At 42.5% G+C, this 15,456-nt stretch overlaps 1 protein-coding gene across 1 annotated transcript; it reads right to left on the bottom strand.

The window, feature by feature from the left end:
- Positions 1–3,352: 3,352 nt before the first annotated feature.
- Positions 3,353–11,066, bottom strand: LOC117558256 (pyrin-like). The gene is made up of 4 exons (XM_034234305.1): positions 10,843–11,066; positions 10,168–10,245; positions 6,790–7,063; positions 3,353–4,741 (listed from the first exon to the last, which is right to left on the bottom strand). Exons 3-4 carry the CDS (start codon positions 7,052–7,054, stop codon positions 3,684–3,686), a joined length of 1,323 nt encoding a protein of 440 aa, XP_034090196.1. The 5' UTR covers positions 7,055–7,063; positions 10,168–10,245; positions 10,843–11,066; the 3' UTR covers positions 3,353–3,683.
- Positions 11,067–15,456: the final 4,390 nt, after the last annotated feature.

The following is a 15,456-nucleotide window of genomic DNA, read 5'->3' as shown; positions in this document are numbered from 1 at the left end:
TCGTATTTTACACTCTCGGGTTTGACTCAACAATTTCACTACACATACTTTTATGTACATACAACTCTTTTGGATCGTTTTGTTTGAGGCATAGCAGGTAAAGACAAATAAATAAAACACTTCTAATTTTTGTTCTTTTTTATGTTAAATGCATTATTCTCAAGATGCAATGTCTCTATCTAGTTGCTATTCTTCGCTTAACATATAAAAATGAGGAAATTGTTTTGGAAACATTTTATTAATGTGAAAAAATGCAGAAAAGAAACAACATGCCACATCATACTGTACATTTTCCCAATGTTCACATGCCCTGCCCACACACACACACACACACACACACACACACACACACACACACACACACACACACACACACACACACACATACACACACACACACACACACACACACACACATACCATGTATACATCACTTCAGGGGACATTACATTGACTAACATGCATTTCCTTGAGAATCCTAACCCTTAACCATAACCAACACATGCCTAACCCTAACCCTAATCCTTACCCTTACCCTAAACCTAACCAAGTCTTCACCCTAAAATGAATGATCCCCCTTATGGGGACCTCCATTTTGTCCCCATTATGGAGGCGAGTCCCCACACGTGACTGTGTAAACAGATTTAGGTCCCCACAAGTATAGTAATGCTAGGCGCCACACACACACACACACACACCACACACACACACACACACACACACACACACACACACACACACACACACACACACACACACACACACACACACACACACACACACACACACACACACACACACACACACACACACACACACACACAGAGGCCTAAGATCTGTAAAACTATTGATAATGAAAACTGTTGGAGGACTTTGTTCAAATACGGCACCTGAAAAGTGCAAAAATTGCCAAAAGTTGCACATAGGGGGCGCTATAGAGCTGTTTGCCAAGAACTCAACCCTCAAAATATCAAATTTTTCACCAGTCCTGACAAGTTTGCGAAAAAAACACAACTTAAGGTTAACGTTAAGGCCTTCAAAAAAGTGATTTATTGCGCCAATAATAACAATTTGAGGAATTACAAAGAGGAATGGCACTAGTATCTAGTGGCATCACCTGGTACTCAAACCAAACCCAAATACATGTTCTGACTGCTTCAAAGCATATTCCTCATGTCCTACATTATATTATAATATCATTACATTATTAACTGTTGAATCACATCTGTTGATAACTTTAGTTTGTGATTCATATATATTTCAGAATCATTTTCAAGCAGATTATTGCTCAAGTCTTATCACTGTAGACATTTGAAATAGAGATAGTAATAAAACATGAATGTGTGTTGCTGTTATCATATTCCCAAACATGTCAAGATCTTACTCAAAGGTCTTTTCTGGGTGTACCTTTTTTTCAGACTAGATTTTTTTGGTCAGTAGAAGTAGGGATGTAACGATACCAAAAACTCACGGTACGATATGTATCGCGATATTGAAAAATAAAGGAAAAAAATGTGAATTTTTTTTTCTTTATTAAATAATAAATCTGATTCGTGCAGCATTTTAATAGGATAGTAGTATTTTAAACAATATAATAATCAGACCCTGCAATAGAATAAATGAAGTTTCACTTTAGTTTTTCAAGTAACTCAACTCTAACTCTCTCACTCAGCGTCATCAAGGTTATCTTTTAGGAATATGAGCATGTCCACATTTCCAGGTAGAAGCTGGGATGTTTGGGCGTTTACAAAATCCCCTGCTGTGGAAAAAACTCTCTTGCTTGGTACTGATGTTGCTGGGACAGAGAGATATGCTTTGGCCATGGGTGGCAGCAGTGGGTCAAACTGTGCATTGTCTCTCCACCACTTCAAAAACAATACAGTTGTTGCCAAGAAGGTGAGGCTTATTGACAGAGATATAAATATACTGTTGGTACTTGTCAATGTCTCTAGGTGTGTACATGTAGCCCTGTAAATACCATGTCCTTTATTGTTATCTGTTGTTTTATGTTCATGTTGTAACCTACTTGCTGCCATGTTGGACAGATCTCCCCTGAAAAAGAGATCAATGATCTCAATGGGACCATCTGGTTAAATAAAGTTTAAAAAAATAAAAAATAAATAAATAAAAAAATCGCGGTAGATTTGGTCAGTCTCACGACGGTATTGCGACATTTATTTACCGCGATATTCGATATATCATTACATCCCGAGTAGACAGTGATTGATTTCATTTCCAGAAATACAGACGTCTGGACTTGTTTTACTCTTGTTTCCAGTCATTAAGGAAACTTGTTGGTAGTAGCATTAACATTAGCCAAAGACAATACAATGTATTTCCATGTTTTATTGAATAGTATTCTTCAAATGCTTACAGCAAGCAAAGCAAGACAACACACACATGCACCTCGATGTAATCTAAGAGGAGTGACACCATCTAGTGGCACATCCTGGTACTTAAACCAAACGGCAATATATGTCTTAAAGGTCCCCTATTATGCAAAATCCACTTCTTCATGTCTCTTCTACATCAACATGTGTCCCCTCTTCTTCATGTCTCTTCTACATCAACATGTGTCCCCTCTTCTTCATGTCTCTTATACATCAACATGTGTCCCCTCTTCTTCATGTCTCTTCTTCATCAACATGTGTCCCCTCTTCTTCATGTCTCTTCTACATCAACATGTGTCCCCTCTTCTTCATGTCTCTTCTACATCAACATGTGTCCCCTCTTCTTCATGTCTCTTCCACATCAACATGTGTCCCCTCTTCTTCATGTCTCTTCTTCATCAACATGTGTCCCCTCTTCTTCATGTCTCTTCTTCATCAACATGTGTCCCCTCTTCTTCATGTCTCTTCTACATCAACATGTGTCCCCTCTTCTTCATGTCTCTTCTACATCAACATGTGTCCTCTCTTCTTCATGTCTCTTCTACATCAACACGTGTCCCCTCTTCTTCATGTATCTTCTACATCAACATGTGTCCCCTCTTCTTCATGTCTCTTCTTCATCAACATGTGTCCCCTCTTCTTCATGTCTCTTCTACATCAACATGTGTCCCCTCTTCTTCATGTATCTTCTACATCAACATGTGTCCCCTCTTCTTCATGTCTCTTCTACATCAACATGTGTCCCCTCTTCTTCATGTCTCTTCTACATCAACATGTGTCCCCTCTTCTTCAATGTCTCTTCTACATCAACATGTGTCCCCTCTTCTTCATGTCTCTTCTACATCAACATGTGTCCCCTCTTCTTCATGTCTCTTCTACATCAACATGTGTCCCCTCTGTGGAAAGAGACTCTGAAAGTTTCAGGAACAAAGATTCTCTCTCTTTTTGTCCTGATCCATTTTCTGAAAATGAGCTGATCAGATTTTGGCCACTTTATGATGTCATAACGACGTTTTGGCTTGAGTAACCATTAGCCAATCAGCAACCAAGGTAACCGGCCCACACATGAGCTGATAAATAAATAAATAAAACTCGATGGAAAGCTTTGTTTTTTTTTCTTAAAGCATATTCAAGCATAAAGAATAATTGACCTACATTTGATTGATTTCACTAACTCATAACTTAAGAGGACATTTACCTCACCTCGACTGAGGGGCCCAGCCCTTCGTATGTTTTTCTGCATGTGGCCCTCAGTGGAAAAAGTTTGGACAGCCCTGTTTTAAAGCATCAAATCTAATCACTGTAATCGACAGGCGAGATTATTAGAGGTGCCGAGTTTTTACCATCGTAATGAAGACCGGGACTAAAGAAAGGGTAGAGTTTCTCAGTGAAGGCACAGTCAGTAAAGTTATGGATCAGGTCTGCAGAATCTACGTCATAAAAGTAGACCGAACCCCTCTCATAGTTCACGAATACGCCCACCCTCTCCGGCTGGCGTGTAACTTTGAGATATGCGGCAGAGGCTTGGTACTTATTTCCTTCCCTTAAACATATTGTCCAGTAGCCATTTTGAGGTCTCGCATGGATCTTCCCCTTCCTGGCGATCGACCCTTTGACGACGCCTAAATCCCACGAAGACTTCCCTTTAACCAGAACCTCGTAGTAAAATCTTCCTGAAGAGAAACTCTGCTTTCCTAAAACGCTTCTGGAAGGATCACATCTCTCTGGGTTGTCTGGAAGGCTTTGTTCGACATCACCACAGTAGACTCTTTTCATATCGTCAGACAGAACGAGGTAGGCATTCGCTGTTTCAGGATCTAGAGTCACATCCTTTTCAGACTCCTGGACCCTTTTCAGCTTGGCCTTCGCTAACAATTTCTCCTTCTCCTTCTTGAATATTTCCTCCAGCAGATTGACAGCTTTCCCCACACTTCCTCCATATGTTGGTGGAGTCAAACTGATCTCCGTCCAGTTCGTGGTGAAGGGGATGGCGTGCAGTGATTGGACGCTTTGCAGGAAGTCTTCGCTGCATGAGAGCTGCTCCACCTTAGCACTTCTTTTTGTCAGCTCAGAGATTTCTTTCTCAAGCCCTCCGATGAATCCTTCCGCCTGTTTTCTTGACGTTTCCTGCTTTTTTTCAATGTCCTCGATGAGATTATCTAGACTTCTCTCCACAGACTTCTGTAAAACCTCATAGACCTGCCTACTGTCTGCGATATGTCTGTCAGCTGATTTACTGCTGATCTCCGCCGATCGACTGATTTCATCGATCCTCTTCTGTCTCTCCTGGATCATCTGTTTGATTTCAGCCTTTGTCTCCGCCAGCTGTTCCTTCTCATGGTTCTTGAGGTCTGAAACGAAACAGAAACACATTTGGTCAGTCAAGAGTATTCTTTACTGTGTCAACTGTTTACTTGATGTCCAGATCAAAACTTCTACATGCCTACGCTCTTTGGAAACCTTCTAGCACGGTGAGATGAGGTTCATTTCTAATTTAAAACCGTTATGCACCATTGCTCAATAAACCGTATTTAATGTTGTCTTAATGTACGTTATTTAATTTCATATTCTGTTCTTGTACATATCATAATCTATTTACATGTATATAGACTTCTTGCACTATTTATTTATTTGTATTTTATTATATATATTGCATCGTTGGAGGAGCTCAGGTCAGACGAATTTCATTGCCATGTCTACACTGTAGCCTATGTGACAATAAAACCTTTGAATTTGAATAAAACGTTGATTAGCAAGCGCTGATTTAATCGATGGCCCCCACAGTTTGTCATTTTAACGGTGGATTAACAGTTATTGACGGCTGAAATGTGACGCTGCTTGATTAACTTTATAAACACTGCTTTTATTTCTAATCTCCTTCTCATCGGGAGAGTTGATAAAAGGTTGAAAGTTAATTGAAGAACGGATTTGATCTGAAACAATATATTAAAAGGTTCAGATGCTTAGGATTGCCTCAGGACATCTTTCATATAAATCTAATCTTAACACAACGATTAGATTAGATTCCTTTATTGTCACTACAGCGAAATTCCAAGCATTCCCGATGGTGCAATGACACATAACAGACAGTATAAGTATCATTTTGACAATACAAGCTAAAACTTTTAATATATAATATATAAAGTGACTATAAATTGGACCTATGATACATTGAACAGTACTCGTACAAAACAATACCATGAAAATACAGGAACAATAAGTAAGTTATTGCACATGTATGTATCAGTGCAGTTGATAATTACTAAACTAGAAATAAATGTGTTCTATAGAGACGGTATGAAGTAGAATATAAAGTGCAGTTGGATGTAAACATGTACTGAGTTGAGCACAAGTTCAATTCCATTAGTAATAATTAGGGCCGGGACTCGATTAAAAAAATTAATCTAATTAATTAGAGGCTTTGTAATGAATTAATCGAAATTAATCGCATTTTTAATCGCATATAAATATTTGACCTGAGAACAGTGAGAAGCAATTTTTTTCACATGGATTTTAGTATACCATTAGGCGCATTCACACCGCAGTACTTTTCCCACAAAGGTTCATGAGAACTTAGTTCATGAGAACTCTGAACCTGGGGGTGGATTAGGGAGTCCCAGCAGCCTTCCGAGTAAATCGCCAGAACGCCGACACCTCCTCATCTCCACCGCTCCCATGTTTTATTTTGTGTTGCCATAAATTAGTCTCTCTGCGTTTCTGCGCTGGGCTAATGCTAATAATGCTAATGCGAGGATAATAAAATTCACAAAACTTTTTGGGAGTTTTACGGGGCGTGGTTTGCAATCCGCCCAGCGATTCAAACATATAGCTCTTTTCTCACAAGAGAGCCGTACGAAAGTCCCTGCTCTCTAGCAGCTCTCTGCTCTCTAGCAGGGACTGAAAAGGGGGTAAAAAGGTTCTCATTAACTAATTTTAGTACCGGTTCTTTTTGGTGTGAACGCGATAAAAGAGACTAACGTCCACGCTAGCTTCCACGCTAGCTGCTATATGTTTTGCATTGAGGTGATACTTGAGGCTTGATGTGCTGCGGTGATATGCGAATTCCTTTTTGCATAATTTGCACACAACCGTGCTCTTATCGACGCTTCCATCCGTCCGTTTTTTAAAACAACATTTCCCACTGTTGTTCACTGTGGTTTGTTGTTGTCTGAAGTCATGAACGTTAGTTGGTGCTCCAGTATAATCGGTACGCCTGAAACTCATCCAGTGAGAAACGTTCCGCGGTGCAAAAATAAGTGCGATTAAAATGCGTTAATTTTTTTAACGCGTTAATTTTTGTGTAATTAATTAATCTTAATTAACGCGTTAAAGTCCCGGCCCTAGTAATAATACTTGATGCTGCATTTGAGACTTTTTACAATATTTTTACTAAACGTACCTTTGCGTACCAAAACCGAAACCAGATCGTTTCGGCCGATCTTTTCTAGAATCTTCTTGGTTAACTCCCGAGCTCCAACATCCTGATAGTTCTGCAGCATCAGATCCACCGTGTCTTTCCTGTCCGCCGTCTCCAACCGAGAAACTGGGATCCCGGATAAACCTTCCAGAAGATTCTCCTGCTCCAGGAACCACTTGAAATGCTTAAACTCGTCTTCTTTTAAATCCAGCAGAGTCCTCCAGAGCTCCTCTTTCAGTTTCACCATTATGGCTTCCTGATAACAACAAGAGAAACTTTCAATTGGAGGGACAATCTTTTATTTATTTATATTCTTTCACACACACATACGGGTTTTGGGCCGAGGGCGACACCGTACTTCCGGTATCAACCATTTCACACGAGGTGCATACAGAATATCATAGTTGATTGCCTTAATCAATATAGTCAACTCTAAAATACCACATATATGCAATGGCATGATAATATTATTGTGACAAGTGGGGTATTCACCTGGTGTTTCCAGAAGATAGACGTAGATGCTGCTAAAATCGACCGAAGGCCACTTTTGAGGGTCGTAATTCCATACATTGTACATCCAACAACCCATACAGCTCTAGTTTACGCTGGTAACGACCTAGAGCACACCCCTCAAGTCCAGAGATGTAATCCGAAGACATGCAGCGATTTCTTCGGTCGTTAATTCAGAAAAAAAACCTAGTGCGCTCTGCCTGGCTACATTAGCTAGCTGTTTATATTAGCATCGCCAGGATTTTTGCACCTCCAGAAAAATGGCGTCTTTATAAAAAAATATATGGCGTGCGTTGCATTGTGGGTAGCTGTGACGTCACTGTGTGTGAAAGAATTATCTTATAGAGCGGTGCAGTGATAAGTCCTAAAACCCGGAAGTGAGTTAGCATTTCACCACTTCCTGTTCCCTCGTCTCAGAGCCAATGGGATCTCTCCATAGGGTTTTGGAAACTATCTGAAATAAGGTCTGTGGTTGAGACACATTGAAGACACGGATCACGTTTTGTTCTACGACATTAAATCCATCAGCAGTGACCCCACTGTGATTTCTGAAGAGTTGACGTGTCTGAAAAACGATGGTTGTTACCAAGTGGCTGAATAGGACTACAGAAGTTGTCGAGGACGTTATACGTCATTACGCCGAACACGTGAACACTCCTCTAAGTTAGTTTCTGTTCTGCTTGAAAGCAAGTCCCTGCCTCCTGCAAAGTGTTCAAACAAACGCTTCAACTCGTTCCATTTAGAATCTGTATGTTTGAATATGGATCTTAAGTTGGCGTGACGTTGAAGTCGTGCTGCTGGACTCGGCTGTAGTTCCTTTGTAGCATAACGTTAGCATTTAGCTTCTGGCCGTTAGAGTTATGATTCGAACATTATAAAAGTAGACGTGTGGAGATTATCCGGCTGAACAAAACGTGCATTTATCAAACAGGTTCGTTTTCCACAGATCTTATTTTTTACAATATTCCAAAATCCTATGGAGAAATCCCGTTGCTTTTTTGTGGAGGGAACCAGCAGCTCACTTCAGGGTCGGCCTACAAAAATACGTCATCCCTGCACCGCTCTATTCAACTTACCTTGAGTATTCTAACCAGCCAACAGCAACATAATACACCCTCTGTTTTGCAGGTATGGCACTTCTTTTGTAGGTTAACTACAATTTTTTATAATTTCCCTCCACCAAAAAACAATGGGATCGGATTTTTCCAGAAAATAATCTCTGTGTCAAAAAAACGTTTATGATAATGACACATTTTGTTCAACAGGATAAACTCCACATATTAACACCACTTTATGATTTCTGAAGTGAAAAGCCAATGTTGGGCTATAAAGGAACTACAGCACGGTCACATGACTTCACGTCACCACCGCTAAGCTAAAGGTGGCTAATGTTGGGCTATAAAGGAACTACAGCACGGTCACATGACTTCACGTCACCACCGCTAAGCTAAAGGTGGCTAATGTTGGGCTATAAAGGAACTACAGCACGGTGACATGACTTCACGTCACTACCGCTAAGCTAAAGGCGGCTAATGTTGGGCTATAAAGGAACTACAGCACGGTCACATGACTTCACGTCACCACCGCTAAGCTAAAGGAGGCTAATGTTGGGCTATAAAGGAACTACAGCACGGTCACATGACTTCACGTCACCACCGCTAAGCTAAAGGCGGCTAATGTTGGGCTATAAAGGAACTACAGCACGGTCACATGACTTCACGTCACCACCGCTAAGCTAAAGGAGGCTAATGTTGGGCTATAAAGGAACTACAGCACGGTCACATGACTTCACGTCACCACCGCTAAGCTAAAGGTGGCTAATGTTGGGCTATAAAGGAACTACAGCACGGTCACATGACTTCACGTCACTACCGCTAAGCTAAAGGCGGCTAATGTTGGGCTATAAAGGAACTACAGCACGGTCACATGACTTCACGTCACCACCGCTAAGCTAAAGGAGGCTAATGTTGGGCTATAAAGGAACTACAGCACGGTCACATGACTTCACGTCACCACCGCTAAGCTAAAGGAGGCTAATGTTGGGCTATAAAGGAACTACAGCACGGTCACATGACTTCACATCACCACTGCTAAGCTAAAGGCGGCTAATGTTGGGCTATAAAGGAACTACAGCACGGTCACATGACTTCACGTCACCACCGCTAAGCTAAAGGTGGCTAATGTTGGGCTATAAAGGAACTACAGCACGGTCACATGACTTCACATCACCACTGCTAAGCTAAAGGCGGCTAATGTTGGGCTATAAGGAACTACAGCACGGTCACATGACTTCACGTCACCACCGCTAAGCTAAAGGTGGCTAATGTTGGGCTATAAAGGAACTACAGCACGGTCACATGACTTCACATCACCACTGCTAAGCTAAAGGCGGCTAATGTTGGGCTATAAAGGAACTACAGCACGGTCACATGACTTCACGTCACCACCGCTAAGCTAAAGGTGGCTAATGTTGGACTATAAAGGAACTACAGCACGGTCACATGACTTCACGTCACCACTGCTAAGCTAAAGGTGGCTAATGTTGGGCTATAAAGGAACTACAGCACGGTCACATGACTTCACGTCACCACCGCTAAGCTAAAGGAGGCTTTTCTGTCTCACTCGTTCTCCATTTATTCAGGTTTTTTCAGTTTTTTTTTCGAGTGCTGACATGCTCAAAAGTTCGTTCTAGATCCAAAAACGTTTAGGGTTATTCCTGAACGGCACATAGCCTACTTGCTATTTTACTTGATAATCAAAATGTACATTAAAGTACGTTCAAACCGCCACAGTATAATGAATATAAACAGACCATAAGACATTAAACGTGTTTCCTGAAAGCGATCTTACCTTTTAAAACTCGTCCAGATCACAGAGACTTTCTTTCTCCTTCTGATCTTCTGACTCTGCAGACGCACGTGTCCCAACCTGAAAAACCCACGGTGACATAAAAGGTGTGCGACAGAAAGTACTAATAGAAAACCTGACATATTAACATACAGATACATCATCTTTGGAAGTATTGAGAGTGTATTTACCCCCTTTAACTCTTATCAAGTGGCTTTTTCTGTGTCATTTCATTAGTTTGAACTCTGTATTATAATGATTTCCTCTTTGTTTGAATGAAACAAAGCCATGAAAGAGACTTCTGCCCTTACATGCACCAAGCATTAGATAGAAAAGGATAAGATATTCCTTTATATTTCGTACTACAATGTGGGAATACTCACAGCAGCAACTTTTCAACAAAGCAGATTTTTAAAGAAGCATCAAAGAAAACTTGAGTGAAACGAGTCATAACGATGAAGTGATAACACAACTAAATATATAAGAAAGAGACAGTAGAACGACAAGAGGAAGTACACAATTGACTTTAAATGATTGCATATATATAATAGTGCACATAATGTTGATTCTGCACATGAATGAGTGCAGTTATTGCATGTCTTGCGGTTAACATAACGACATGTTCCTGGACCTACTTCAGACGAAAAGGAAAGGAAGTCATGACGAAACCTCAAATACCTGCAGAGACAGCCAACAATATCCCACGTTGACAAAAGTGAAAGTGAAAATCCAGCTATAGAAGCGCAGAGAACTTGAGAAACTATTCCAAAGTTATGGACTCGAGATATCCCGAAGAAACGTTTCCAATTCAAAGAAGAAGAAGAAAGCCGAACAAGAGACTGTAGAGCAACAACAGCTGTTCCCTCTTTACTGGACACACACTCCAACCTCTACCTGTCTGCCACGTACACACACACACACACACACACACACACACACACACACACACACACACACACACACACACACACACACACACACACACACACACACACACACACACACACACACACACACACACACACACACACACACACACACACACACACACACACACTCCATATCCCGCTCTTTCCCTCTATCCATTTCAATCCTGCATCAAATATTGCACAAACAAAACATCTTTACACATTATTAAACTCAATGTAATCCTTATCACATTGTTGCGTGAACTGCACTGAACTTTGTATTATTATTATTATTATTATTATTATGTTGTTGCAGTTTTTTGTGTATTTTGTCGAAGTTTAATATGTTTTGTTGCAATTTGATGTGTTTTTCTTGCAGTTTTGTGTGTTTTATGCCCAATAAATCAAGCTATTTGCATTTAGATTTTCACTCCCTCCTCGTGACTGGAAGCACAGACTGGGAGCACAGACTGGGAGCACAGACTGGAAGCACAGACTGGGAGCACAGACTGGGAGCACAGACTGGAAGCACAACTGGAAGCACAGACTGGGAGCACAGACTGGGAGCACAGACTGGAAGCACAGACTGGGAGCACAGACTGGAAGCACAGACTGGGAGCACAGACTGGAAGCACAGACTGGGAGCACAGACTGGAAGCACAGACTGGGAGCACAGACTGGAAGCACAGACTGGAAGCACAGACTGGAAGCACAGACTGGAAGCACAGACTGGAAGCACAGACTGGAAGCACAGACTGGAAGCACAGACTGGGAGCACAGACTGGAAGCACAGACTGGAAGCACAGACTGGAAGCACAGACTGGGAGCACAGACTGGAAGCACAGACTGGGAGCACAGACTGGAAGCACAGACTGGGAGCACAGACTGGAAGCACAGACTGGAAGCACAGACTGGAAGCACAGACTGGAAGGACAGACTGGGAGCACAGACTGGGAGCACAGACTGGGAGCACAGACTGGAAGCACAGACTGGAAGCACAGACTGGGAGCACAGACTGGAAGCACAGACTGGGAGCACAGACTGGAAGCACAGACTGGGAGCACAGACTGGAAGCACAGACTGGAAGCACAGACTGGAAGCACAGACTGGGAGCACAGACTGGGAGCACAGACTGGGAGCACAGACTGGGAGCACAGACTGGAAGCACAGACTGGGAGCACAGACTGGAAGCACAGACTGGGAGCACAGACTGGAAGCACAGACTGGGAGCACAGACTGGAAGCACAGACTGGGAGCACAGACTGGAAGCACAGACTGGGAGCACAGACTGGAGCACAGACTGGAAGCACAGACTGGGAGCACAGACTGGAAGCACAGACTGGGAGCACAGACTGGAAGCACAGACTGGGAAGCACAGACTGGAAGCACAGACTGGGAGCACAGACTGGGAAGCACAGACTGGGAGCACAGACTGGAAGCACAGACTGGGAGCACAGACTGGAAGCACAGACTGGGAGCACAGACTGGAAGCACAGACTGGGAGCACAGACTGGAAGCACAGACTGGGAAGCACAGACTGGAAGCACAGACTGGAAGCACAGACTGGGAGCACAGACTGGAAGCACAGACTGGGAGCACAGACTGGAAGCACAGACTGGGAGCACAGACTGGGAGCACAGACTGGAAGCACAGACTGGAAGCACAGACTGGGAGCACAGACTGGAAGCACAGACTGGGAGCACAGACTGGAAGCACAGACTGGGAGCACAGACTGGAAGCACAGACTGGAAGCACAGACTGGAAGCACAGACTGGGAGCACAGACTGGAAGCACAGACTGGGAGCACAGACTGGAAGCACAGACTGGGAGCACAGACTGGAAGCACAGACTGGAAGCACAGACTGGGAGCACAGACTGGAAGCACAGACTGGAAGCACAGACTGGGAGCACAGACTGGAAGCACAGACTGGGAGCACAGACTGGAAGCACAGACTGGGAGCACAGACTGGAAGCACAGACTGGAAGCACAGACTGGAAGCACAGACTGGAAGCACAGACTGGGAGCACAGACTGGAAGCACAGACTGGAAGCACAGACTGGGAGTACAGACTGGAAGCACAGACTGGAAGCACAGACTGGGAGTACAGACTGGAAGCACAGACTGGAAGCACAGACTGGGAGCACAGACTGGAAGCACAGACTGGGAGCACAGACTGGAAGCACAGACTGGGAGCACAGACTGGGAGCACAGACTGGGAGCACAGACTGGAAGCACAGACTGGAAGCACAGACGGAGTACAGACTGGAAGCACAGACTGGAAGCACAGACTGGAAGCACAGACTGGGAGCACAGACTGGAAGCACAGACTGGGAGCACAGACTGGGAGTACAGACTGGAAGCACAGACTGGGAGCACAGACTGGGAGCACAGACTGGAAGGACAGACTGGAAGCACAGACTGGAAGCACAGACTGGAAGCACAGACTGGGAGCACAGACTGGAAGCACAGACTGGAAGCACAGACTGGGAGCACAGACTGGAAGCACAGACTGGGAGCACAGACTGGAAGCACAGACTGGGAGCACAGACTGGAAGCACAGACTGGGAGCACAGACTGGAAGCACAGACTGGGAGCACAGACTGGAAGCACAGACTGGGAGCACAGACTGGAAGCACAGACTGGGAGCACAGACTGGAAGCACAGCTGCCGCTCAGACCAGTTTAATAACTGAACAAACATTGAGTTCAATTAAGTTCAAGTTTGAATATCAACCAGCTGCAGGGCTTTCTGTGTCACATGTAAAACCTTCCCCATGTTGCCCTGGGAACTATCAGGAACATTTGATAGTCAAATAAAAAACAGGCGGGGATTGAAAAAAAGGGTTTTCTGTGGTGTAGTTTCAAACAACTGCCACTAGATGGTAGAAGAGAGTCACTGATTTGACCTTTAATGCTCATTGGGTTGAACTTCATTCAAGTATTTATGTTTTTAAGTAACTCTACTTTAAAGAGTCCTCTCCTGCTGATGTTCAGGTGTATATCAGTATGTAGTGTCTCTACTTTAAAGAGTCCTCCTGCTGATGTTCAGGTGTATATCAGTATGTAGTGTCTCTACTTTAAAGAGTCCTCTCCTGCTGATGTTCAGGTGTATATCAGTATGTAGTGTCTCTACTTTAAAGAGTCCTCTCCTGCTGTACTTAAGTACATTTTCCTGGTATCAGTACTTTACTCCACTACTTATTTTTCTGACGACTTTTTACTTCTACTTCTTACATGTTGAACTCAAATACCTGTACTTTCTACTTCTTACATGTTGAACTCAAATACCTGTACTTTCTACTTCTTACATGTTGAACTCAAATACCTGTACTTTCTACTTCTTACATGTTGAACACAAATACCTGTACTTTCTACTTCTTACATGTTGAACACAATACCTGTACTTTCTACTTCTTACATGTTGAACACAAATACCTGTACTTTCTACTTCTTACATGTTGAACTCAAATACCTGTACTTTCTACTTCTTACATGTTGAACTCAAATACCTGTACTTTCTACTTCTCACATGTTGAACACAAATACCTGTACTTTCTACTTCTCACATGTTGAACTCAAATACCTGTACTTTCTACTTCTTACATGTTGAACACAAATACCTGTACTTTCTACTTCTTACATGTTGAACTCAAATACCTGTACTTTCTACTTCTTACATGTTGAACACAAATACCTGTACTTTCTACTTCTCACATGTTGAACACAAATACCTGTACTTTCTACTTCTCACATGTTGAACTCAAATACCTGTACTTTCTACTTCTTACATGTTGAACCCAAATACCTGTACTTTCTACTTCTTACATGTTGAACTCAAATACCTGTACTTTCTACTTCTCACATGTTGAACTCAAATACCTGTACTTTCTACTTCTTACATGTTGAACTCAAATACCTGTACTTTCTACTTCTTACATGTTGAACTCAAATACCTGTACTTTCTACTTCTCTCATTTCCCAAACAGCTGGTTCCTTTAGTCTGAATGTGTGTTTGATGCGTGATCATTATTCTTTAGAGTGATTGCGTGCCTATTGATTTGAACACGATCCGTGTATCCATCATTTCCTGGTCTTCTCTAAAGAAGAGGGACCAATGGAAACGTTGTCATGTTGCCGTTGTTCAGCATGGAAACATTCATTAGCTAACAATGACATTATTGTTCTATTAATATAAAGGGAGGTCAGGTACTCTTTAAAACAGCTGCTAGTTATGGGTACTTTCTACTGAAGTACATTTCAAAGCCTCTGTAATTTGACTTGAGTAAAGAAGTTTAGTCAGTACTTCTACTTTCACCAGAGCATTTTTAAACACAAGTATCTGTACTTCTACTTGAGTAAATGATGTGTGTAGCCTACTTCTGCC

Source organism: Gymnodraco acuticeps, unplaced genomic scaffold (genome assembly GCF_902827175.1).
Source record: "Gymnodraco acuticeps unplaced genomic scaffold, fGymAcu1.1, whole genome shotgun sequence".
Taxonomy (NCBI): domain Eukaryota; kingdom Metazoa; phylum Chordata; class Actinopteri; order Perciformes; family Bathydraconidae; genus Gymnodraco; species Gymnodraco acuticeps.
Note: the sequence above shows the minus strand (reverse complement) of the source record. Positions and strands in the feature narration are given on the sequence as shown.

Excerpts from the sequence above, each read along its gene's own strand:
- LOC117558256 (XM_034234305.1), bottom strand. The coding sequence starts at position 7,054 with ATGGTGAAACTGAAAGAGGAGCTCTGGAGGACTCTGCTGGATTTAAAA. Across the intron at positions 4,742-6,789 it reads TTCGGTTTTGGTACGCAAAG|ACCTCAAGAACCATGAGAAG; the intron begins GTACGTTTAGTA and ends GTTTCGTTTCAG.